General features: G+C 45.0%; 2 protein-coding genes across 2 annotated transcripts in view; one reads left to right on the top strand and one right to left on the bottom strand.

Moving 5' to 3' along the window:
* LOC134537575 (surfeit locus protein 4 homolog) overlaps window positions 1-3,934 on the bottom strand; it is a 55,740-nt gene extending 51,806 nt beyond the window's left edge. The window contains exons 1-2 of the mRNA XM_063378163.1: window positions 3,812-3,934; window positions 3,347-3,610 (exon numbers count right to left, since the gene is read on the bottom strand). Of these exons, the coding sequence (XP_063234233.1) occupies window positions 3,347-3,610; window positions 3,812-3,862 (315 nt within the window). The 5' untranslated portion in view covers window positions 3,863-3,934. The remainder of the gene's footprint in view (window positions 1-3,346; window positions 3,611-3,811) is intronic.
* Window positions 1-24,219, top strand: part of LOC134529689 (uncharacterized) — a 117,825-nt gene that overhangs the window by 63,024 nt on the left and 30,582 nt on the right. The window lies entirely within an intron of this gene.

Raw genomic sequence — 24,219 nt, 5'->3', positions numbered from 1 at the left:
TAATTAAAACTAATTTTTTAATAATAATAATTTTGGTCATATGCGTGTGTGCACTTATTGTCGAAGCGGGGATAGGGACCATCCTGAACCGACACATGCCAAACTGCTTTTGTTGAGGAAAGTGCGGGGTTGCCAATTTGATATACAAGATCCCTTTCAATTATCAAAGCACCAGAAACGTATTTTCACATTAGAAGTTATAAGTATGTAAATTATATATATATATATATATATATTTATTTATTTTCTCGTCTTTTGACAAACCCCCCCCCCCCCCCCCCCCCCCTGAAATTTTAATGACGCAGTCTGCGTCGTTATCCCCACTTGTGGGCACCCCTGTTATTTTCACATTCCACATTGTTAAACTTGCAAACTCTTTGAGTGACAAAACTTTTAAAAAATGAAAAATATACATATTGCATTCTTTTTGCATCATTAGCTAGCAGATATGCTTTATTTCTTTTTTTTTTTTTTTAACATTTTTGTGCAGCATGGATAAGGAGAATGAATGGAATTTAAACTAGGTAACTTTTTAAGTTTAAAGTCAATTTTACTGGTTACTATGTGATATGGTTTAATTTACTTCAGAAGAAATATTTAAATTTACCTAGACTTTTAAAATCCTCAAAACCTTTAAGATATTACAAAGCAATCAAAAAAAAAAAAATTCTGAAAGAAATTTAAACCATACCATGCAATTGCCAACAGCATTGCCTTTAAACCCAAAAAAGTTCAGTTACTTATTCCATTTGGTTCTCTTTATCCATACTGCACAAATACATCAAAAATAAGCTTTTCCTGCTAACTATGCAAAAGGTATGCACTTTTTTTTCTAAATTTTTGACGTAATGTCTTATAAATTGATGAATGCCAGCTGCACGCACAAAAAAGCATGACTCATTGTCAAGTTTCGAGTGAGCCGAGCATGCAAAACCGGCCAACCACCGTGCGAGAAAATCTTCTATAACATCAAACAGGTTAAGGCGGGCCTTTTAAAAGCAATTTAAAAAATTTGATTATTCGTCCAATTTCGTCATTTGAAATTAACAATTTGTTGACATTGATTTGATTTCAGTTTATTTCTATAACTAATTGTTCGTGATTATATTTAAACAAATTATTTAAATTAAATCTGCAAAAAACTGTAAATAATATTTAAAAATGAAGGCGCTTGGGAAGGAACTAGGGAGGAAATCGCGGGAAGCAAGGGATGCTTACATGGAACAGCTGATGGGGGAAGGGGGGACGGTAAATGGGGCGGAGCTCTACAGATACATAAGAAGAGTGAAGGGTGAGGAGGGAATAGGGGTTCTCAGAGGAGGAGGGGGGCAGGAATATACAGAGGACAGGGAAAAGGCAGACTTACTGCAGGAGCAATATCTGGCAGTATTTACAAAGGGGGAGGCATGGGAGGGTAAAGAGGACGACAGTTTAATGGGCAGGAAGGCCTTTGAGCTGCGACTGACAGATGTAATTAAGGTGATCAGGAGGTTGAAAGGGAGAAAGGCAGCTGGGCCAGATGGTATAGGGAATAGTCATTTGAAGTTGGGTGATAGGGAGATTGGGAAGTACCTGTTGGAGGTTTTCAAGCAGTCTCTGGAGGAGGGGAAACTACCAATGGAATGGAAGGAGGCAGTGGTAGTTCCCATCTACAAGGGGGGAAATGATAAGGCGGAGCCAGGAAGTTACAGGCCGGTCAGTTTGACGTCCTGTGTAGGAAAAGTGATGGAGAGGTTGGTAGGAAGGTACGTAAAGGGGGAAATGGAAGATCTGGGGTGGGTGGATAACAGGCAGCATGGATTCAGGATGGGGTTCTCATGCGAGACCCAGATGGCTGGGCTGTTGGAAGACCTGGTGGAAGCGGTGGACGGGGGGAAGCAGATAGATGCAATCTTTATAGATTTTGAAAAGGCGTTTGATAAGGTCCCCCATAGGAGGTTAATGGAAAAGGTTGAGTTGCTGGTGAGGGATGGAAGGGTGGTAAACTGGGTGGGTGATTTCCTGAGGAATAGAAGACAAAGAGTGAGAGTGGGTGAGGAAAGCTCCGAGGAGGGGGAAGTGACGTCGGGGGTGCCACAGGGGAGTGTGCTGGGGCCTCTGTTGTTCACAATTATGATAAACGATCTGGGGGAGGGCATGAAAGCCAGATGGAGGCTATTTGCAGATGACTGTGTAGTGTATGAGGTTGTGGGGGAAGGGGGATGTTTAACAGAGGACTTGATAAGGTTGGAGCAATGGACGGAGAAAAATGGAATGTCCTTGAATGTTGGTAAGACAAAAGTTGTCAGATTTACAAAGAGGAGGAAAGTCACACGAAATGTATATTACTGGAAGGGGCAGGAGATAAGAGAGGCAGCAGGATATAAGTACCTGGGGGTGACACTGAAAAATGACCTAGGATGGGCGGAGCACATAGAGGGGGTGGTCAGGAGGGGAAGGCAGGCGCTGGGGTTGCTTGGTAGGACCCTGCAGGGAGCTGGGAGGAGGACAAAGGAGAAGGCATACTCCACATTGGTCAGGCCAATGTTGGAGTATGCGGCGGCGGTCTGGGACCCCTACCTGGTGACTGAGGTGAAGGAGCTGGAAGGGGTGCAGCGCAGAGCGGCTAGGTGGGTGATGGGAATGTGGAGAAGGAGGGAGGGGCAGGATGGGAAACTGCATAGCCCAACGGAAATGATTAAGGAGTTGGGGTGGGAAACGTTACAGAGGAGAAGAAGAGTGGAAAGGTTGGTCAGGATGTTCAAGGTGCTGAAGGGGGAAGGGGGATGGGGGCAATTGGGAAGCAAAGTACATAGAGGGGAGTACAGAGGACGAAGAGACCACAGATGTAAGCTCCAGAGGGTGTGGAGGCGGACAGAGAGAGGGCGGAACACCTTCCTGGTGAGGACGGGGAGGGAGTGGAATGGGCTGGGGGAGGAAATGGTGGAGGTCAGGGATGGGAGGGAGCTGAGGAGAAAGCTGATGGAGGGGGGGGGAGAGGGGAGTGAGTGGGAGTTCTTGCCACCGGGTGAAAGCCCAATTGCAGGTTAAGTAATAATAATAATAAATTAAAAAGTATGCAATTTTTCATCAGTGTTTTCTTATGACGTTATCACGTAAAATTATCTTCCGTAAACCGACTTTAAAGACAACCCCCCTTTTTTTTAATTCTGCCACTTAAAAAGTGTACAAGTTTAACCAAGATAAAAATTAAATATAAAAATAATGACCTGCAACTGAACATAACCACCTTAAGAAACTGCTACGACACACAACTTATTTTGTAACTGGAATCGTCAACCAATCTTTGCTCAAGACAGTTGTAAGTAAACCATCTTCTTGTCACACAAAATATAACTCAACCCACCTGTAAAACGACGATGAAGAACAATATGCCACAAGCTATTGGAACTCGAAATCGGCCCAACACCATGACGCAACCTCCTAGCTGGCCAAATAAGTTGATAATAACGAACAAATTGGCCAAGAACTTCCCGCAGCCCCAAGACATGTCCATATACTCGGCCTGCTCCATCCACTGGACCCACATACGTATACCATCTTCCAAGAAGGTAGAGATAAGGCACAACCTGGCCACCGTTGGCAAGAAATGTTTACTGTGCCTCAGAACCTGCAACACCAAAAATACAGCTAGTTATACCAGAGCTTCTGAGGAACTACACTGAAGTCGTTAAGTAGGTTAATACAATAACCGAAAACTCAGGATAAAAGAGAACAATCTACGTAATATTTAAGATATGAAATAAGTAAGTTCTTAATTGCAAACAAACCAAAAGAGAACGCATTTCTCTCATGACTATCAAAATTTTACCTGATCCGCTATGTCTTCTGCTTTCGTTAACCATTGAATTTGAGATGCCATGTTGCCTATAGGCCAAAGCCGTGAAGAGGTATGATGTGGACAAATCAGGAGACAAATACCAACTGCCGATAGTCAATTAGTTTATTTCTTTCAAAACACAAGCATGAAGAAAAACACTGAAAGTAGTATATATTTCTAATTTTAATTTTAAATTATAAATTCTTTCCTAACAGCAAAAGGTCTTAAAATAATAATATATATTTTTAAATAAAGAATTTCAGATTAAATTTCATATCTAATGTAAATAAAACAATAGTCTATAAAAAATTATTCAAAACTACACACTACTGACGCCAACCGCCGGTGCTCCCTCTGGTCCGCAAAGGTCGTTATGCCACAACAACACGGGCTCCGAAGTGCGTCGAACACGCCCGAGCGTGATCTTCACAAAGTGTTAGAAAGTGCACCGCAACGAACGCCGCGACGACAACAGCGCCCGGCCGGGTGTGGCAATGCGCCTAACTAAACACTTGATTATTTTGTTAATTAAAACAACCAAATTAATAACAATTTAAAAGAAGGGTTCATGTAAGGGAAATTATGTCTAATTGTCTTATAAGCATATGTTGTGTAATTAGTTTCTAAGTCCAAAACTGGTCGGGTCGGTTTTCCCGCGTTCCACGCGTTTAGGCGCGAGGCCGCCGGGCGGTCTCGCGCTCAGTTACCATCAGGGGCTCTCAGGGGTCGGACGCTCCGCGAACGTCGGGCCAGCACTTCTAGTTTCTCGTCAACATTTCAGCAATAGTGTAAGTTTCTACAAATCTTTCAATCAGCTCGGCGCCGACCCCACTTCAGTCGCACGATACTTCGTGCGACTCTTAGCTTAATAATTAATTCCCTACAGGGATCTTTAACTTAATACGTAAGGCCATGTCCAGTTTAAGGACAGCGTAATAATGGCACGCAGTTTTCGGCTTCAGTAGCCAATTAATTGTTATCGTCGAGAATCTTGTGAAATACTGACTAACTTTCGTATTGTAACTTTCTTCATATTTTAGTGCAATTTGTAACGTGTGTTTTAAGTGACTATCTTGCCATTCATTGAGACTTTACGTGTACGTCGCACGCTGACGTGATTGCGTAACTTTTCGAGACTTTAGTTTTTCGTCGCAGGCTAGACTGCAAACCACCCTGATCACAGGGTTTCCGCTATTCGTTTACTTTTCTACATAATTTGTTGCAACCCCAATTCCGTGACTGTGTACTGACTCTTACTCAGGGACACGTAGCCACCGCTTCAACCCGTTGATTTCACTTTGCAATCTACCCTGGTCGCGCGTATTGTTCGCCCGCATTTATACGTGTGTCACAGCGGTTCGACAACGGACGCGGCCAGTATCGGGACCAATCAGTGTATCAACGTTAAATAAAGTGCAGTGTTTTGTAATCCGTTTATTAATCATTTACAAGGCGTCCTGGGTGGCCTGAACAGCCCAGGTGAATACGGATCCACGGCGCACCCCTGCCTATAGCCACGAGGCCGAACCCCCATTAAAATCCCTGAGATCTTTTCAAGCTTTCATATTTAATTTTAAAACATAAACAGGCCGCGGGAGTAGCGTCACTACGAAATAAAGAAATTGCTCAAATAACTAAGGGCCATATTCCAAGACTCAAAAATAAGGGTTTAGGTGTTGAATATGCAATATCTGTACCATAACCATATTCCAAGTGCACGATAGGACACGGCCAGTCCCTTATTTTTAAGGCACTGATTTTTGGTGTCCTATCTGTAAACCGATTTGATCCATAACTGTATATATATATATTTTCCTTTTTAATGAACTTTAACGGAACTTTTACGATTACAATTCCCCCCCCCCCCCCTTTCTAATATCTTAAAAAACAGCATACATAAATACGGCCAAAAATTCATCGTTTATTCTTGTACAACCAAAATTAAATATTTTATTTCACATTATAATTTCAAAGTTTTGAAAAATAAGCTAAAATTACGATGGATTCCACGAAGTAGGTACAACTGTTTATAGCCTCGCACAAGTCCTCGTTTATTAAAACGGCTGCCGATCTGATACCTTACAGGGACTCAGTTAGGCAGTGCATATTCGCTACCTTACTCAAATGTCTTGGTATACCGCCCTAAATATTCACTATAATTAATATCAGCATAAAGCTCAATGTGAAAATTTCCTTCTTTGAAATATGAAACACTTTCAATCTCTGTTCAAAACATTCCTCTAAGAGCCCGTCTACAATAGTCCGAACCTGTGCGTGGTCCGTGTCCTTATCCGAATGTGAGTGATGTCACATTGTCTCACCGAAAACTACCCTGTCCACAATAGCGATGTCCGATGTCCGAATGTATTGATTTCTAAAGTTGTCACCAGAGCGCAGTAAATGTGCCAAAACCAAATGTTTTTGTTTTTTGTTTTGATGCTATGTAGTTTAAGATTGAACTTATGAAAGTTGTGGGAGTTCAATATTATATATTTATTCAGTAAGGAAAAGTGGCTCTTCTTGACTTACAACACCTTCCATTTCCTTCAATAACAAAAACAAACACCACTGTTTCAAACGGGAAATTCAAATATCGTAAGTGTTCAGTTCTTTTTCTGTGTCCGAAGTACACAGGTTGGGACAAAATGTTCAAATTGACGAATGTCTTCAGACCAGGTAGGTTCGGACCTTCGCCCACTTGACGCATGATGTCAGAGGGTCACGTGGACCAATCAGCGACGAGTGTCCTTCGGACACAGTTTAGGACATTGCTATTGTAGACGGGCCTTAATTATCTCAATTCAAGAATTACAAACGCGGAATTCAAAGATATTCTCATAAGAAAACATTTGCCAACAAACGATATAATCGATTTGGCCAAAAATATTACAGAAAGCTGCACTGTCGGAAAAAACGAAACTGCCTCTCTTACATTTTAAGTACCTAGTTTTAAAGTTGTGATTATTTCTTGTCGTAGATAGTAAAGTGTACAAAATGTATTCAAGAATATTTTGCTATTATGAAATTTCATTTGGCACACCAACACGCTTGGTACAATCAAAATTATATAAAAAAAAAGACTATATATGAGTAAATGGTGCCAGACGCGGGTTTGCCACCTGGAAAAAAATCAATAAAAAAATGAGCTCTGCACATGTGCCGAATTCGAGAAACTTATTTATGTACCTTGGAATACCAGCCTAAAAGGTGCCTGATCATGAATAGCATTTAAGAGATATTTCACTTTCCAATGGGGTTTAGTTTCATGGATTCCATTAAAAAAATTTTAATTAGAAATAAAAAATTATATGCAGTGTTTCCTAGGGTAAACAATATTGTAAGTAGGATATAAACTTACAGGTGGTTTACCAGGGTGAAGACTGCATGCAAGTTTAATACCTAATAGTAACTAGCAAATTGTTTCATATGATGCATGACCCAGTGTCGCCAATAGTGCCCCCCACAACCCCTTTCAAAACAATAACACGTAAAGATTATACAACTAAGCAGGTAGCCACCTTAATGTGCCCACCAACCAGTATGCTACTGTTAGATTGGTCTAATGAATAAAAAGCACATTGAAGAAAGTCAGGAGTTTCTTGTGACCCATCATCAAACAATATTGCATGTGTATTTGCTTAAACTTTAATATTTCCTTCAATAAGGCGTTTAAACCTAGTGACATTTTTGGTTATCACTCACCAGTAGTTCTGCTGTATTTGAAACACATCTCTTTGGTTTCTTCCTTGACTTTCTGTCGTAGGATGACATATTTATGTGAAAAAACCTTGAACTAACACACCAAAAAATACTTGACATATAAATACACACTGAAACAACAATGCTACATTTTCACTTTCGGGTATTTGTTTCTATAGTTCACCAAAGATATAAAATTCAAGATAATCAAAGTTTAAATTTCCAACATCGTGAATATTTTTAATAAATGAAACATTAAAATGTTCAATATAAAATAGCTATGTAAATATTTAATGCACATGTAACTGCAAAAAGAAATACAAAAAACCCAGATCAATTGGATAATTGTGGGATAAATTTTCAAAATTGTTTGGCTCTTTATGGAAATTTAAGTCAACTGACCACTTCTGGTCCCAGGGGTACCCCCATCTAGAAAAAAAAAACTTGTTGGAGCATATTGGCATTGGTGCTGTTGAGTACTGCCGTCACCCGACCTATGTGAAAGGCCCGGGGGGTACCTGACGGGCGCTACGGGCGTCGCGGTGCTCTTGTCCGGAGGGGCGCCAGGCTAGCGGACTGCTAGGCCGTTGATGTTGGGTCGTGGGTACTCTGCCCCCGCGTGCCCCGCCAGGTACACGGCTTGAATCTACCCTGAATGGTTCTCTCTTGACTGTGAAGGCCGCTCGGCCGTGTGGGGGACGGGAGACTCCGGAAAATTAGCATACACGAGTTGGTGAGAATTACCTTTAATCTAGTCCCGCTACAAAACACTCTCACCAACACTTGGCGACGTCTAGCCGTTACACGATTAACACAGAAAAAACAACGCTACTCGACATTAATGGTTACCACGGCAGTCTCGCGGGACGCGGGTCGATGCTCGCTGGAGACGGCCAGCGCCGAACATTAACGGGTGCAGGGGGTGCTCTATGAGCGGGCTCCTAAATTCGGCGAAACACTTACGTGTGTGCAGCCGGCAGGCATATGCACGGCGTCCTTAAATAAAAACACTTTCGCTGGAGTCGGCCAGTACCGTACGTTTTGTGCTACGATACGTATCGCGGTATCACACTTAAGACGGTCGGGATAGGCCCGGCTCCGCAAAATACGCGCCGAGTCGACGTGGGCAGCGGTGAATTAACAAAAGGTTTTAAATTTAAAGATTTAGTACAGAATAAAAAGTAATAAAATGAAAGAAACTTTGATGCTGCCCACGGACACACGTCTGTTCCCGGCGCGGAGTGGTTCGAGACTGCCGGACATGGCCGCCTCGCAAGGAAGAGAAACTTTCTCTTCTTTGTGAGTCGGCATCAAAAAAAATATATTAATTTAATTTACTATATTACCAGTTAAAACATGTTCCAGGTGCCCAATTAAAATGTACCACCTGGTAATTGGGTGCTTAAGGCTTAACAATAGTTTTAATGTATTTAATTATTTAAAATGTGACATCAAGTTGGCGACTGTATTTATCAACATATTGTCTCACTGTGAGCTGTCATAGTTGGATTTCTTCTAATCTGACACGATCCTAGTCACGGACATTTTAATTAAGGCCAGTGGCCGCGGTGACTTTTAATAAGGTTTGTTGTCTATTGGGGTCACGCCCGGGACGCTCGCCTGACTCAATCCGGCTGGGCAAGGGGCGCGCTTCGAAAACGGGATACGGTACTGGCGGTGCGGAGCACGGGCTTAAAGGCCATGGTCGGTACGACGTCAGTACATTGTATACAGGTAAGGCCTCCTCCTACCATGTGAACAAGTCTGTTACAACCACATGACAGCATTTTCCTTTGAATATGACAAACTCAAGTCGTCTTGAGAGCATTACTTTTTGGTCTTCAACTTGACCCGTTTGGATACACCAGCTGGCTGCCATTCATAAAAATAAGGCATATGTTAGCAATTACAATAATAGATAAAATGCCAGCATAATTAATTAATACATACTCCCCAAAAAAAGTTGACGCCACTCCCGCTGCCTGTTTTAATTTTTTAATTAAATATTGACGTTGTAAAAGATCTCAGGGGTTTTAACGGGGGTTCGGCCTCGTGGCTGCAGGCAGGAGCGCGTCTCGGTTCGGAAATTACCTGGGCTGTTCAGGCCTAGAGGTGGGTCGAAAAGTATCAAACTGATACTTTGTCACTGATATGCGCCTGTATCAGGAACGTCAAACGAGTACACCTGAAAAGTATCAGAGACTTTAGTATCAGTTCAGAATTCACCTGGAACAACACCACGCCCAATGAGCGCAGTACCCGATCGCAGATGACGGTCACTTGGGCGGAGCTTGTGAAAGGGGAGGGAGCAGGAACGACGAATAAGGGATAAAGAAGGGAAAGAATGTAGGGGAGGAAGCGCAGGGGAAGGCGTTGAAGCCTTGAAGGAGAGGCGCAAAGCGATATTGTTACAAGCAGGGCTGCCACTCATGGGTTTTTCCACCCAGATCTGGGTTTTTCCAATGGTGTTTGGATTTCTGGGTTTTTAAATAATTAATTCCAACAATTCTAGGTTTTTTATAATTTTAATTATTTTTATACCTAAAACAATAATAAAGGTAGTAGCTACTGTATCTGTTGCAATATCTGTTTGATAAATGCAAACAAGTCTATGTGTTTCACACACAAAAATACATATAAACACAAAACTAGTTTTCAAGAAGCTAAGTCGAATATTAAATTAGACACATTCTTCAAAGAGGCTTGCAGAACACAAAACCAATGCAACAATTAACCTTTAACCCAATCTTGTAGAATCAGACTCTGAATAAAGACTAACGTACATGATGCAGTTTTATAAAAACAATTACCGGTTTAAAGAATGCAGTGATGGTGTTTGTTTTGTCATGTATATATTTGTAGGTTTTTTTATGATATGTGCTGGTCCAAGAATTACTTATACAGCCATTTTGCTGCAGTGTAATTTTCTTGTATTGGTTGTATTTAACCGTTTTCAGTCTTGTAAGGTAATTAATTGTTTTATATTAAAACCAGTTATGTTTAAATTTTGAATTAGTACGCAAACATTTTCAACGATAGCATTTTAGACGCATCTGGGTTTTTTACCCATGTGTCTGGGTTTTTTTGTAGGTTATCTAGGTTTTTCATGAATATCAGAGTGGCAGCCCTGGTTACAAGTCGTTTTGTTTATTGTCCTACTCAGGGGGGTGACCATAGAGGTACTATGGGGGTGACAGTAGATAGGACAAACTGAGGGCGCGGTTACACGGGACCCTGAACTACTTCAGGTGAACATGTTTAAGTAAACACGTTTACAAACGCGAAAGTGTGCGGTTACACGGTAGTTGCTGAAAAGTGTGTTTAGCTCTAAAACCGATTGTCTACTGTCAACGAATGACTGTGTTGTTGATCTCTATTTTTTAATTGCATCCAGAAAACGCGGGATTTTCTCACTTGTTTATACAGCATTATCAGCAGAAATGAAATGTGTTTACATATTGCTCAATATTTTTTTACAAATCGGGAATTCAAACATGCACAGTAAAATTTTTAAACTTATTTTTTATTATTTTTTGAGCGAGAGTACCTATCTCAGTTTTAAGAAAATTAAGGTCAGGATAAATTAAAAAATATGTATAATTATCAGTTGTTTTTTTTTGTTGCATTCGGTAAAATATTACTCGAACTTGTGCCAGAAACACTTTCCATCTAGAATTTCTGCAAAAGACTGTTTATATTCTAACCAGCCAATCAGAGGCTAATGTAGAAGATATGTCGATCTGAACTACTTTGCCAACCTGTTTAAGTTAAATGAGAAATGGCCTCGAACGAAACATGTTCAGACTGTGTGTAACCGCACTCAACAGCTGAACATGTTCACCTGAAGTAGTTCAGACTCCCGTGTAACCGCGCCCTGAATCCTTAAAAATTAGATCATACCATGTTTCACCAACATCGGAAAAAAAAAATATTACAAATTTTGATATCTTTAGTTTATTACATATCCAGTTATTATAATTACATACGGCCATCTTTGTATTGTCTCGTGGTAATAATGGGATTTGAAAGTGAAAGATTATATTTTTAAAATTGCTGCGTGGCATATTGCCGAAAACGAAAATTAGAGGACGTTGGCCTGTCGTTCTCCATTTTACCTGCTAGCTACTTCTGTAGTTTTTGAATTTGAAAATTAAAAAAATATATAATAGTGGAAAATAAATATAATAAACAGAATTAAAATTCATTACTAAACGATCATCAGTTTTTCAATCTAATTATATAATTTGGACTTTACTAGTGCAGAAAAATATTTAATAAGTACACACACTTGTAACCAAAATTTTAAATGATATGGTGGTCGTGCGGTTAAAGGCGTAATGATTAAATGAATCGAGTATTCTCAGGCCTGGTGTTCGCGGGTTCAAATCCACCTTGAACCAAGGTTTTTTTTCTATTGCGGAATTTTTTTTCTTTTGCGGAAATAGTTTAACGTCCCATTATAAGGACTAACATAAAGAAATTTCACAATATCTGTATCCTTTATCGAAAAAATATAAAATATGGTGACTACAAAGGTGCCAACTATCACGCGCTAAACCTTTTTCAGGTTGTATCTGGCTGTAATTTTTTCGTTGTCAAGTTGCAAAGAAATGGTATGATCGCAAGGGTTTTGTTTACAAATTTAAGCAAACGATCATTACTATGGGAGTGGCGCCTCTCCCTTTACTTACTCTATGGTCCTACTTCAAAGTACGCTCAGTGCGCAGTGCGTGCACCGTCTCGTTCAATAATAAAACTAATGAAATTTTAATATTAAAAAGTACATTAATACAAGATATAATATTTATATTTGTGCACCTAACAGCTATTAAAATGCAAATAAATTCTCAGTTGACACTAATAACAGATGTAATCAACATATGGACTTTCTTTTTTCGAAAACAATTAGTAACTAGTGTTTTTATACATTAAAAATTCACGATTTTATCAAAAATAAAAAATAAAAAAAACAGATAGGTACATTAGTGAGCATACTATATCAATGTTTACGTTTCAAATGTTTCTTCAGATTAGTCGATGATTTATAACTCAGTTTTTGTTTACACAAATTACAATTAGCAAACTCATTATTTTCCGTGAAAAAATTCCACACAAATGAAGTCTTTTTCGTGCACTTATCCATTCCTTATTTCACTATAAAGATACTAACTACAAAGCATGACAGCCCGCAACATGGTGATACATGGCCAGGACGAACTGCAGTGAATGTTGAACTGATTGATACTGGTTGTATCAGGCGGGCATGAGAGTATCAGAGGTAGAGAATTACCAGGCGTGATAAATAATGTATCAGATTCTCATTCCGGTCGCACGGTCTGCGTACGCGGAGCTTTGTTGCCTCCTGGGACCATCTGATACAGAAGTATCAGAGACTTGTAACATGGTACAATGCTGTATCAGTATCAGGTTGGAACAGATACCGAAAATTGCTGTAACAACCCAACTCTATTCAGGCCACCCAGGACGCCTTGTAAATGAATGGTAAACGAGTTACAGGACACTGCACTTTATTCAGTATTGATACACTCATTCGTCCCGATACTGGCCGCGTCCGTTGTCGGACCGCTGTGACACGCGTATCCCTGTACGTAACGGCGCGCGCGACCAAGATAGATTGCAAAGTTATATCGATAAGCTGAAACAGTGGATTCTCGTCCCTATGAAAGGTTTAGCACATAAACACGAAACTGGCGTTGCCACAACTTAGGCTGGCTGGTTAATACGTAGAAAAGTTCCTATGTTCAGGATTATTTGCAGTCTAGCCTGCTACGAAATATTAACGTCTCTGAAATTACTTGGAAACGCCAGCTGGAGACGTACATGTAAAAGTCCCTTGGAAATGAAAGTTATTTAGATAGAACACATGTTACACATTACACGTTTAGAATGATGATAATTAAAAGGCGAAAGTTAGTCAGTGTTATTCTCAACACTTATTACGGAGGATCTACGACGATGACGATTAATTGGCTAATGAGCCGGAAATTGCGTACCACTACTATGCGGTCCTTAAACTGGACATGGAATTACGTATGAAAATAAAGTTCCCTGATGGGGAGAATTTAATAAGTTAAGAGTCGCACGAAATATCGTGCGACTGGGTTGGGGTCGGCGCCGAGCAGATTAAAAGATTTACAAAACTTACACTATTGCTGAAATGTTGAAGAGATGCTAGAGCTGATGGCCCTACGTTCGCGGAGAGCCCGACCCCTGCGAGCTCCCAACGGTAACTGAGCGCGAGACGCCCTGCGGCCTCGCGCCTAACCACGTGGAACGCGGGAAAACCGACCCGGCCAGTTTTGGACTTAAAGACAAGTTACACAATATATGCTTATAAAACAATTAGACATAATTTCCCTTACATGAATCCTCTTTTAAATTGTTATTAATTTAGTTGTTTTAATTTGACAAAATAATTATATAATTAATTAGGCGCATTGCCACACCCGGCCGGGCGCTGACGTCGCTTTGGTGTTCGTCGCGGCGCACTTTCACACACTCGGCGGACATCACGCTCGGGCGTGTTCGATGCACTTAGGAGCAAGTGTTGTTGTGGCATAACGACCTTTGCGGACCAGAGGGAGCACCGGCAGTTGGCGTCAAATCCCCCCCCCCCTCCCCCAACGAGGCCGTTATGCTCAACAAAACTGCTCCTCACACGCATGGAAGTGGTGCACTGGTTCGACGCACTCAGGATGTCAGGCAGGGCGGGAACCTGGGCGTGGCATACCTAGTGAATCTGTTTATAATTGAATTAATGGTGGTTCTGGGCTAACCCATCTGGGGGGTGTGAATCGTGAGCCCTGGGGGCTTTTGTTTGTATGAGATTGCGAGCCTATTAACGGGCCGAAAAATGGGTGCGGGACCTCCCTTGCCGGAGCTGGAGACGGCCCTATCATCCCTCGGGATTCCGCCGCCATGATCTGACCCAGGAAGTAGTCCCCTAAGTGTGTTGGTACCTGTGGAACACGGTGTGAGACTCTGATAGGAAGTAATATTGGTGTTGCCTGTTCCTGTCGCCCTCCCTGGTGTGCGCTAGTCACCCCGTGGACACTTGCATTTCCCTGTTTCTAGATGTTTCTGGTGACGTAATCCTGCAGATGGATCGGAGGGCGTCGTGCCCGCCTGGAAGGGACGGCGTTTTCACTAACATTAATATCTAAAATTGTCTGGCTCTCCCCCTCATCACTGATCCTGTTAACAGCTGTGCGCCCTTTCCTAGAGCTTGTCGAGCCTCCAACTGTCGGCTGCGGTTGTGAGCAGCACGTGCGGGTCATTAACCGCCGCCGCCTCTGCGGATACCACCTCTGTACCGTCTCCCCCTCTCCCTCTGACGTAGGCTCCTCAATGGACATGGTAAACGTGGACTCACTCAAGCTGACGTCCAGCGGCCACCAGGGCTCATCGACTTCGTCCTCCCCATTGTTCGTGTCCTCATCGTCCGGTTGCCAGACAAGGTGAGTCTCCTCCTCATCCAGAGAGGTCGGGTCTAGGTTGGCCATTGGCAAGATATTGTCTGCCGCAAGAGGAAGGATGTTGGGTGGGAGGCAGTTGGGGACCGGAGAGTCCATGATGTTTGTGGACCCGGCTGAAGTTCCTGGTGCGGAACTCCCCGCATCTGACACTTGTGTGGGTGCAGTGGAGGTTGCGTGGCCGTCGTGTTGTCCGTGCGGACTAGCCACGTCCGGTTCGGGCGAGCCCGGAGTCGGGCTCGGAGGTGTGTCTGGTGGCCTATCATTCGGGGGTCCCACCCCTGCTGGGGCCGGATTAGGTGAAGTGAACGTTGTGTAGCCATTGTGGCGTCTGTGCGGGCTAGCTACGTCCGGTTCGGGCGAGCCCGGAGTCGGGCTCGGAGGTGTGTCTGGTGGCCTACCATTCGGGGGTCCCGCCCCTGTTGGGGCCGGGTCGTTTACTGCGAGACGCAGGTCGTCTCGGTGCACTTTGGCTGGTCGCCCGCTGGGGGTGCGTACGGTGTATGTAGATAGTCCGGTTCGCCACAGAATTTGGCGGGGTTCAGACCACTTGGGGGCCAGCCCCGCGCAGAAGTTATTCTTTCCGGAAGACAAATGGTGTTGCCGCACATACACCCACTGACCGGGTTCAAGCTGAGCCGGAGGGCGGGTAGATTGCGGTGTCTTTTGAGCCAGGAACTGTGTCTGTTTTACGCATGCCTGCTCCCTCATGGCTGCGATCTCCTCCCCCATAGGTCCTCGGTAGCCGCCGTGGCCACCCGACACTCTCCAGGGAGGGCCAGGTTCTGCCCCAGGAGTAGCTCGGCTGGAGAGTGGCCCGTGACCACATTGGTACGTCGGCGCAGACAATACAGCAATTTGGGCAGGTGTATGTCCCACTTTGAATGATCCTCCCCGAGGCGGAGGCGGAGCTGAACCTTTATCTCCTGGTTCCTCCGCTCGGTGGGATAGGCCTGAGGGTGGTATGTAGGAGTGGTATGGTGGAAAATCCCCCACCGGCGGCATCCGGCTCGCCAGCGCCCCCCGGTGAACTGGCATCCATTGTCTGTTAGAAGTACCTTCGGGAAGCCGAATCGTGGGTAAACCTCAGTTTCTAGGAGGGACAAGATGGTGCCTGACCTGACGTTGGAGACTGGGAAGGCCTCGACCCAGCGGGTGAAAAAATCGGTAATGACAACCAAAAATCTTTTCCCGCGTGACGTGCGGGGGTACGGTCCCATGATGTCTAAGGCTAGTGTGTGAAAGGGTTCATTTGGTCTGCGGGGCTGCTGCTGCTCTACCCCGTCGGCTCGCCGCGATGTGCGCTGCTGACACAGCTGGCACCTCCGCACGTAGTCGCGGACGTCCCTGGCAACACCGGACCAGTGGAATTCCCGACTTAGCGCCCCTCGCGTTTGCTCCGCGCCCGGGTGGCCGGCCAGGTCGTGATCATGGTAGAAGTTTAGGACAGCTGAACGGGCCGCCGCGGGTACGTACGTTCTCCAGGCCTCCATGTTCCCTGGTACCCGTGTCAGCAGCTTCCCGTCCACACATCTGTGGTACGGCTGCACCTGTTCCCCGCACCTGGCCACCCACCCTTTTGCTGACTCGTCGTCGTGCTGCGCCTCCAGCACGACACGATGTAGGGCCGTGAGCATGTCCGGGAGAGACGTGTCTGGATCTGTGTTGGAAGCGGGGGCGTACAGAACTGCGGGTTCGCCTGTCCCCGGGGTGTGCGCGGGGTGTCCTACGGGTGGTAGCAGCTCCTCCCAGCTGCCCTCGTCGTGATACTCGGTGTTAGGATCGGGGTGTCGTGATAGCTCGTCAGCCAGTTGATTTTCGGGCCCTGAATGTGTTCGACGTGGAAGTCAAAGTTTTGGAGTGTCAGGGCCCACCGCGTGAATTTCGACTTCCGGCCCTGTGCCGAGTCGAACCACTTGAGACACTGACTATCAGTATGCAGGGTAAATGGCCTACCCTCCAGGTGGTGTCGGTAGCGCCCTACCGCCCACACGACCGCGAGGCACTCCTGCTCATTGACATGATAGCGTCGGGCCGCTGGGCTGAACTTGGCGCTCGCGTATTCCACTACGCGCCGTTCCCCCTCCGGACCTACTTGGTACAGCACCGCCCCCTTCCCCTCCTGACTAGCGTCCGTTTGCAGGAACACGTGCTCCTCGGGGCGGAGGCGGGCGAGGGTGTGGCACTCCCGGAACAAGCGCTTCACGTCAGCCAGCGCGCGGTCCGCCTCGTCTGTCCACCTGAACCTGTTCTTGGGGGAGAGAAGGGCTGTCATCGGCGCCGTGACAGTGGCGAAGTGGGGAATGAAGCCCCTCAGCCAATTGAGTAGGCCTATGAGTTGCTGCAATTGTTTGCGGGTACGTGGTGCGGTTTTAGACTCAATTAGGTCGAGTTGCGCTGGTAGGATTCGGCATCCGTCCGCGCTCACAATATGACCCAGGTACTCTAGTTCCGTAGCGCCGACGTGGCATTTGTGGGGCGCGCAGATCAGCCCATGTCTGGCCAGCCGTTCGAGGACCATGGCAAGGTGCTGCGCATGCTCGTCCCACATCCGCGACCAGACAATCACGTCGTCCAGGTAGGCCGCGGCAAACTTGCCCACGAACCCATCCAGGACGCGGACCATCATGGTCTGGAAGGTCGCGGGGGCGTCCATCAGCCCGAACGGTATGGCGCAGAACTGAAATCTGCGGCCATCGGGAGCGGTGAATGCTGTTTTGGGTCTGTCCTCCGGGCATACTGGGACTTGCCAATATCCTGACTTGAGGTCTAATGAGGTGAAAACGCGGGCGTCCTCCAGTCCTGCCAGTGCATCTGTTATAGTTAATGAGAGGTGGGGGTGCTGGTATGGTGACGGAATTGACGGGTTTGAAGTTGACACAAAACCTGAGTGAGCCATCCTTTTTTTTCGCCATCACCACTAGACAGTTGTAGGGCGACTCGCTCGGCTCAATTACCCCGTCACGTAGCATTTCTGCTATTTGTACCTGAATGGCCTCACGTTCTTTGGGTCCGAAACTGAAAGGTTTTACAAATTTAGGTTCATGAGGACGTGTAGGGATTGTGTGCTGCGTCACTGTGGTGCGGCGTAACATGTCCGCGGCCGCGAACACCTGGGGGTGCTGTGCTAGAACCTTGTTGAACCGGTCTACGTGTTCTGCAGGTACCTCATTGCGCAATTCCCCCATGGTGATGGCTGGCGCGGTCACGAGTGGCCTGTCCCCACCGATGCTGTACACCGTCCTGCGACTCGCACGTCCCACGTGTACCTTACCGTCCCTTACGTCGATTAACGTGTCCTCCTGGACGAGCCACGGGAGCCCCAGGATGAGGTCGTCCCTCAACTACCGCAGCACCAGGGCGGTGGTCTGACTGCTCATATCTCTAATGGTGATCGTTACCTGAGCGCGCCCAGACGTGAGCGCGCGGGTCCCACGAGTGGCCAGGAGGACGTCCTCCTCCCCCAGCTCCAGCTCTGCCTCAGGTACCAGGTGGGCGGCGATGTAGGAGTGGCTGGCCGCAGTGTCCACCAGGGCATAAACAGGTCGCCTGTTGACCAGGACCGGCACATGGATCAGGCCCCTCGCGTTGTCACCTGCTCGTCCCAGCCGGTTTGGTGGTGCCGAAGTCGCCGAGTGCGCCGACGTGTCAGCATGGAGCCGGCGGAGACCCGGGGCGGGGCGGCGACACGTGGTGCGTGGCACCACCGCCTGACGTGACAGGTGGCGGTGGTGCGTGGTCGCGCCCCGCAGGTGGTGCCGAAGTCGCCGAGTGCGCTGACGAGTCAGCGTGGCGCGGCGGCGACCCGGGGCGGGGCGGCGACACGTGGTGCGTGGCACCACCGCCTGATGTGAAAAGTGGCGGTGGTGCGTGGTCGCGTCCCGCAGGTGGTGCCGAAGTCGCCGAGTGCGCTGACGAGTCAGCGTGGCGTGGCGGCGACCCGGGGCGGGGCATCGACACGTGGTGCGTGGCACGAACGCCTGACGTGACAGGTGGCGGTGGTGCTCGGTGTCCTACGTGCCGGTTCTGTGGAATCACATGTTCAGGCAGGCATGCTGTTGCTGTCGGGGGAGTGCGTCCCCGCACCTCGCCCGCCAGTGTAGTGCTCTGAAGTGCCGGACCTCTGTAAGGCACCACCACCCGCCTGTCTTCTGGTGCTATGTGCTGTTGTTGCGCCGTCCCCTATTGCCGAGCTCTTGTGGTGAGCGGCTGCGGTAGGGGCTGCACGTCCCACTCAATTTCCTTGGCCAGTTGCACGAAGTCCTCCAGGTCACGTCCGGTGGCGCCCCTCAGATGTGGGCGTAGCTCCCACCTCATCAATTCGACCACCAGTCCAAGAGCCTCGATTAGGTTTCCAGTGGTAAGACGGCGATGAAGTCGAACTTTGGCTCGTATGAATGACTCGACGTCCTCGTCGTCACCTTGCGGGGTACACCAGAGGGAGCGCTGGCACTGCGCCCTTGCCCGCGCGTCGTCGAACCGGATTTCCAGCCGAGAGGTGAAGTCGTCCAATGCCATTTCGCCTTCCCCGACCATGTCTCACCAGTCACGGGCGGCTCCTCTGAGCTGGTCACTCACTCGCTCCGTCCACTCGTTGAGAGGAACGCCGTGACGGGCACTTTGCGTGCATGCCACAAACATAGAGCACGCTGATTTTCAGCGAAATAAACAAGCTACATTCGCTAGTCAACAAGGTAGCAGCGCGGGAACGGAGCACAGTAATTCACACTATAAGAATGCAGCACAGAAACATCAGGGCAATACATTTTTCTCTTCAAGGCCACAAGGTAGATATAAAAAAAATGTGTATTGTGAATTCTGCAAAAGAGACGGACATTCCCTGTCCCAGTGTTACTACAAAAACAAAAAACAAAATTACGACACTCCAAAAAACGCATAACGCGGTGGCCCAAACAACCTTATTTAGGGCCACCGAAAAATTCAAGTGTTAAAATTTTTTCTTATGAATGGGAAGTTCAACTTGAGCAAAATAATGACAGCACATAACGAAAATCATTACACAAAAACAATAATCACAAGAACAAGGAAACCAGGAATAAAAGTAACAAGCGAGGTCACAAACAAACAAAGGAAGCACAATAGTAGGAGAAATAACAAAAATAAGGGAAATGATAATTCAACGCACACGTACTCATGTAGGACGTGTGTTGATCCTACAAATAAGGGCAAGAGAAAGTGCCACCAAATGTTTGGCAATATTCCTACATTAATTCCGTATGCAGTAACAACGATTGGCGAACATACTGTACGTGGACTAATTGATACGGGATCAGCGCGCAGTCTAATTTCTGGGCAGTTGTTTAACAAGTTAAAACAAAGCAAATTAATTCTAAGAACTGAGACCACTAAGTTACAATGTTACACAGCTTCAGAGCAGCCATTAAATACAAAGTTAGCAGTTATGATCAAGGTGAACATTGATTTATATTCATGGAATTTCCCATTTTTGGTGTCTGATCAACTGGCCACAGACCTAATCTACGGGTCTGATTTCATTGCCAACACAGGTCTAATCATTAATCTTCAGGCTAAGAATTTTGTTTTCAAATTCAATATGGATAATCCTATTCCGTTTGGGGCCCCTGAGGAAATAGTTTCGAGTCCTGCCGACACAGCGGCAGCCATCTTGGATCAGGGAAACACCATTTCACACGAGCACCTTAATACACAGCAACGGGCCGCCATTGATTAATTATGCAGCAGTTTTCCAGATGTCTTGACTAGTAAACTAGGTCGCACGAATTTAACCGAGTACCAAACTGAGTTAGCGGATAAAATATTAGTGAGATCTCAACCTTATCAATTTTTAGGTCCTAAGATGCAAACGATGCGCAATCATGTTCAGGAGCTTTTGGACAAAGGTGTAATCGAACACTCGACCTCCGCCTACAGTTCCCCAGCCTTTCTGGTGCCTAAGGGCAAGGATCAACAACGATGTGTAATTGATTACAGAAAAGTTAATGAGAAAATAGTCATACAAAACATACCTTTGCCAGACCTTAACACTGCTTTTCATTGGTTCAGTAAGGCCAGATATTTTAGTGTGTTTGATCTAAATTCTGCGTACCACAAAATTCCCCTTACTGCGGATTCAAAACCCATCACAGCCTTCTGTATCCCTTGGAACTTGTACTAATACACAGTAGTACCATTTGGACTGACCACTGGAGCCCAAGTACTAACTTGACTCCTGGATCAGATACTAGAAGATCTAAAATTCAAAACAGTGTACAACTATCTAGACGATGTCGTCGTATATTCAGAAACATTTGAAGAACACATCAAACATTTAGAGGAAGTCCTAAGTAGATTTCGTAAAGCAGGGTTAACAGTCAACACAAAAAAGGTTAAGTTTGCAGTCCAAGAACTGTCTTTTCTAGGACACTTGGTTTCTAGCAAGGGAGTCACCAATGACCCTTCACGTACACAAGCTATTCGTGATTTTCCGCCTCCTACAAACCCTAAGGGTATTTCACGTTTTATTGGCATGGCAAATTTTTACTCAAAATAAATTTCTAATTTCGCTGAGCACGCAGCACCACTAAATATGTTGCGTAAGAAAAACACACCTTTCACATGGGGTCCGGAACAATAAAAAGCTTTTAATTTCTTAAAACAGGCGATTTCTTCCCCGCCTGTACTCCGCATGGCAGACTTTACCAAACCTTTCATTTTACTGACTGATGCGTCCAGGGTGGCTATTGGCGCAGTACTGTCACAGGAAGTCGAAGGCTGCAGACAGCCCATTGCGTTTGCGTCGCGGACACTTACCCACGCCGAGAGGAAAGCCTCCTCGATCTACGAATTATAATGCCTCGCCGTGGTATTTGGCATTGACAAATTCCGACAATTTATAGAACACAGGGAATTCCTGTTAGAGACAGATAATCAGGCATTAGCCTGGCTTTTAGCACACCCGAAACAATTAGGGAAACTCGGGCGGTGGATTGCAAAAATTTCCTCCTTGAAGTTCAAAATCCAGCACATTCGTGGTACACAGAACATAGTAGCGGACACACTGTCACGCATGTTTGAAAATTCAACCCAGACTCCGCCCGAAGGAACACCACTCTTATGTCAAGCCCTATTGACAGATTTTCCGTTGGCATTTCAGGATTTACAGAGCCAGCAGGAAGCTGATCCCCACATTTCCACGATGGAATGTTTCGTATAGGCTCCATTAGAAGCTTTCAACAAAACTGCTAGCCAAGCCTCCATGACAGCAGACCCGGAAGTTTCTGTGGAATAATCTATCACACACCATTAGCATTATCAATATACAAGTGAACTTCATTTATTGTAAAAAAAATACATTTGTCTATACAAAACTAATATTTACGGGGAAAAAATACAAATTCACTTATTTAGTTATTTTTTTTTAAACACTAGTGCCGTTTTGAAGACTTCAATTTTAGTCTACAGTTTCTGTTTATTTCTGTTAACGTTGAGGTTTTCTATATGTAAAAATATTTTTTTGTAGTGTTTGCTCATTCAAGTAGTTTAAATTGGTCGAGTCTGACCCTAAGTTATTCTTATGAGATTGTGGCTTGGTAGCTTACTCAGTTGTGGCTTCATTATGATTGGATAAAATATCTACCTTGCACGAAACCTTCCACAGAAATGCGAACACATCCGATTACAAAAACTTCCAAGCAAACGGTCAGAGCTCTGCTAATTCTTCCACGGAACCATCCATACCAGCTGGCATGGAAGACTTTCCGAGGAACTTCCATCGTGTGATAGGGCCTTTACTCCTAACTGCCAACTTGGAAATTAGGCTGATAAATCATAAACTGTGATGTGGTTGATTGCCAAATGTCACATGTCAGGACGTTAAATAACAACCTCTCATTTAATGTTGAGCAGCCAAATAAATGTTAATTCGACAAGTTCAACATGTGCATAAAACATGCTGAACCGTGCTGTGGGTTTAAGTAAACTGCACAATTAACTAGTATTATACTCGTATGGAACCTTTTAATAGATATGTAACCTAAATTGAAGTAATTTTTTTATAGAAACTTAGGACAAAAAGAGAGAGATGTCTTAGTATACATCATGACGTAGAGTTGAGTGAATACACAATTACGGACAAAAGCAACTCACTGACTGTAGCAGTTTAAGCGGTGCGGTATTCCCGTAGACTAGTGTTAGGTCCATTAGGCCACTCGTAGGTAGAGGGTAGTTATGCTCAGGTTGTCCACACAAATCTCTAATAAAATTTCCCTGAGTTTCCATGACCAAAATTGCAAATTTCCTTTCTTTTTTTAATAACTTACACTGAGAAAAAGGTTTGTTTGCCTCAATAAAATATTTGTTTATATATAGCAAAATAAATATATTTTGTTGATACAAATAAATATTTTGTGGTGGGAATAGACAGTAGAGTTGACGAAATCATTTTGTTAGGTTAACAAATCAGTTTTGTTACTTAGCCAAAATCCGTTAGGCGAACAAAATATTTTACTACAGTAAGTAAATATTTGTTTCGCCATATATAAACAGCTATTTGTTTATTCAAACAAAAAAAAATTCACGGTGTACCAATTTTGCAATTTTAAGAAAGTAATAAAGAAAAACCAGTCTCCACCCTTTCCATAATTGGACTAGTTCAAACAGAACATTGCATGGTGCGTATGATTATGCATTAAAACACCATCCGAAAAAAAATTTTTTTTCTCAGTCTGGGTGATGGCATATTGGTGCATGATATTTTACCCTCAAATTACTATCTCTGGGAAATGTCCATGAATTTTCCAGGATTTCGCGTGAATTCATTGACTTTTTCGTGATTTTTTTCTTCTTTTTCTCCAGAGTGAGGAGATCTTGATACCATGTTTTTGCATGTAAAGTGATGCTATCTAAATGGTACGACTAAAGCGCGGATGGATATCGTGTTATGAAACGTATGAGATTAATGTCTTCATGCCCTTCTCCTGGGCACAGGGACGAACCGATGTCACCACTTGGAACCCCTGTCACGCCCAGACATTTACTGCTACCCTGAAGATGGTGACTGCAATGTCGACCGAAACGTCAGTGAACCCTCCGCCTTCGACGCGGCTAGTGACCGTAGGCCAAGCAACATCGGTGTTTGGGCGAGTTTGATGTTGTTTTCTCATCGGCGTGAGAACATAATTCGCGCGCGTCGTCACTACCTCAGCTAGTGTCGTTCACACAAGAGCG

Source organism: Bacillus rossius, chromosome 1, assembly GCF_032445375.1.
Source record: "Bacillus rossius redtenbacheri isolate Brsri chromosome 1, Brsri_v3, whole genome shotgun sequence".
Classification (NCBI taxonomy): domain Eukaryota; kingdom Metazoa; phylum Arthropoda; class Insecta; order Phasmatodea; family Bacillidae; genus Bacillus; species Bacillus rossius.
Note: the sequence above shows the minus strand (reverse complement) of the source record. Positions and strands in the feature narration are given on the sequence as shown.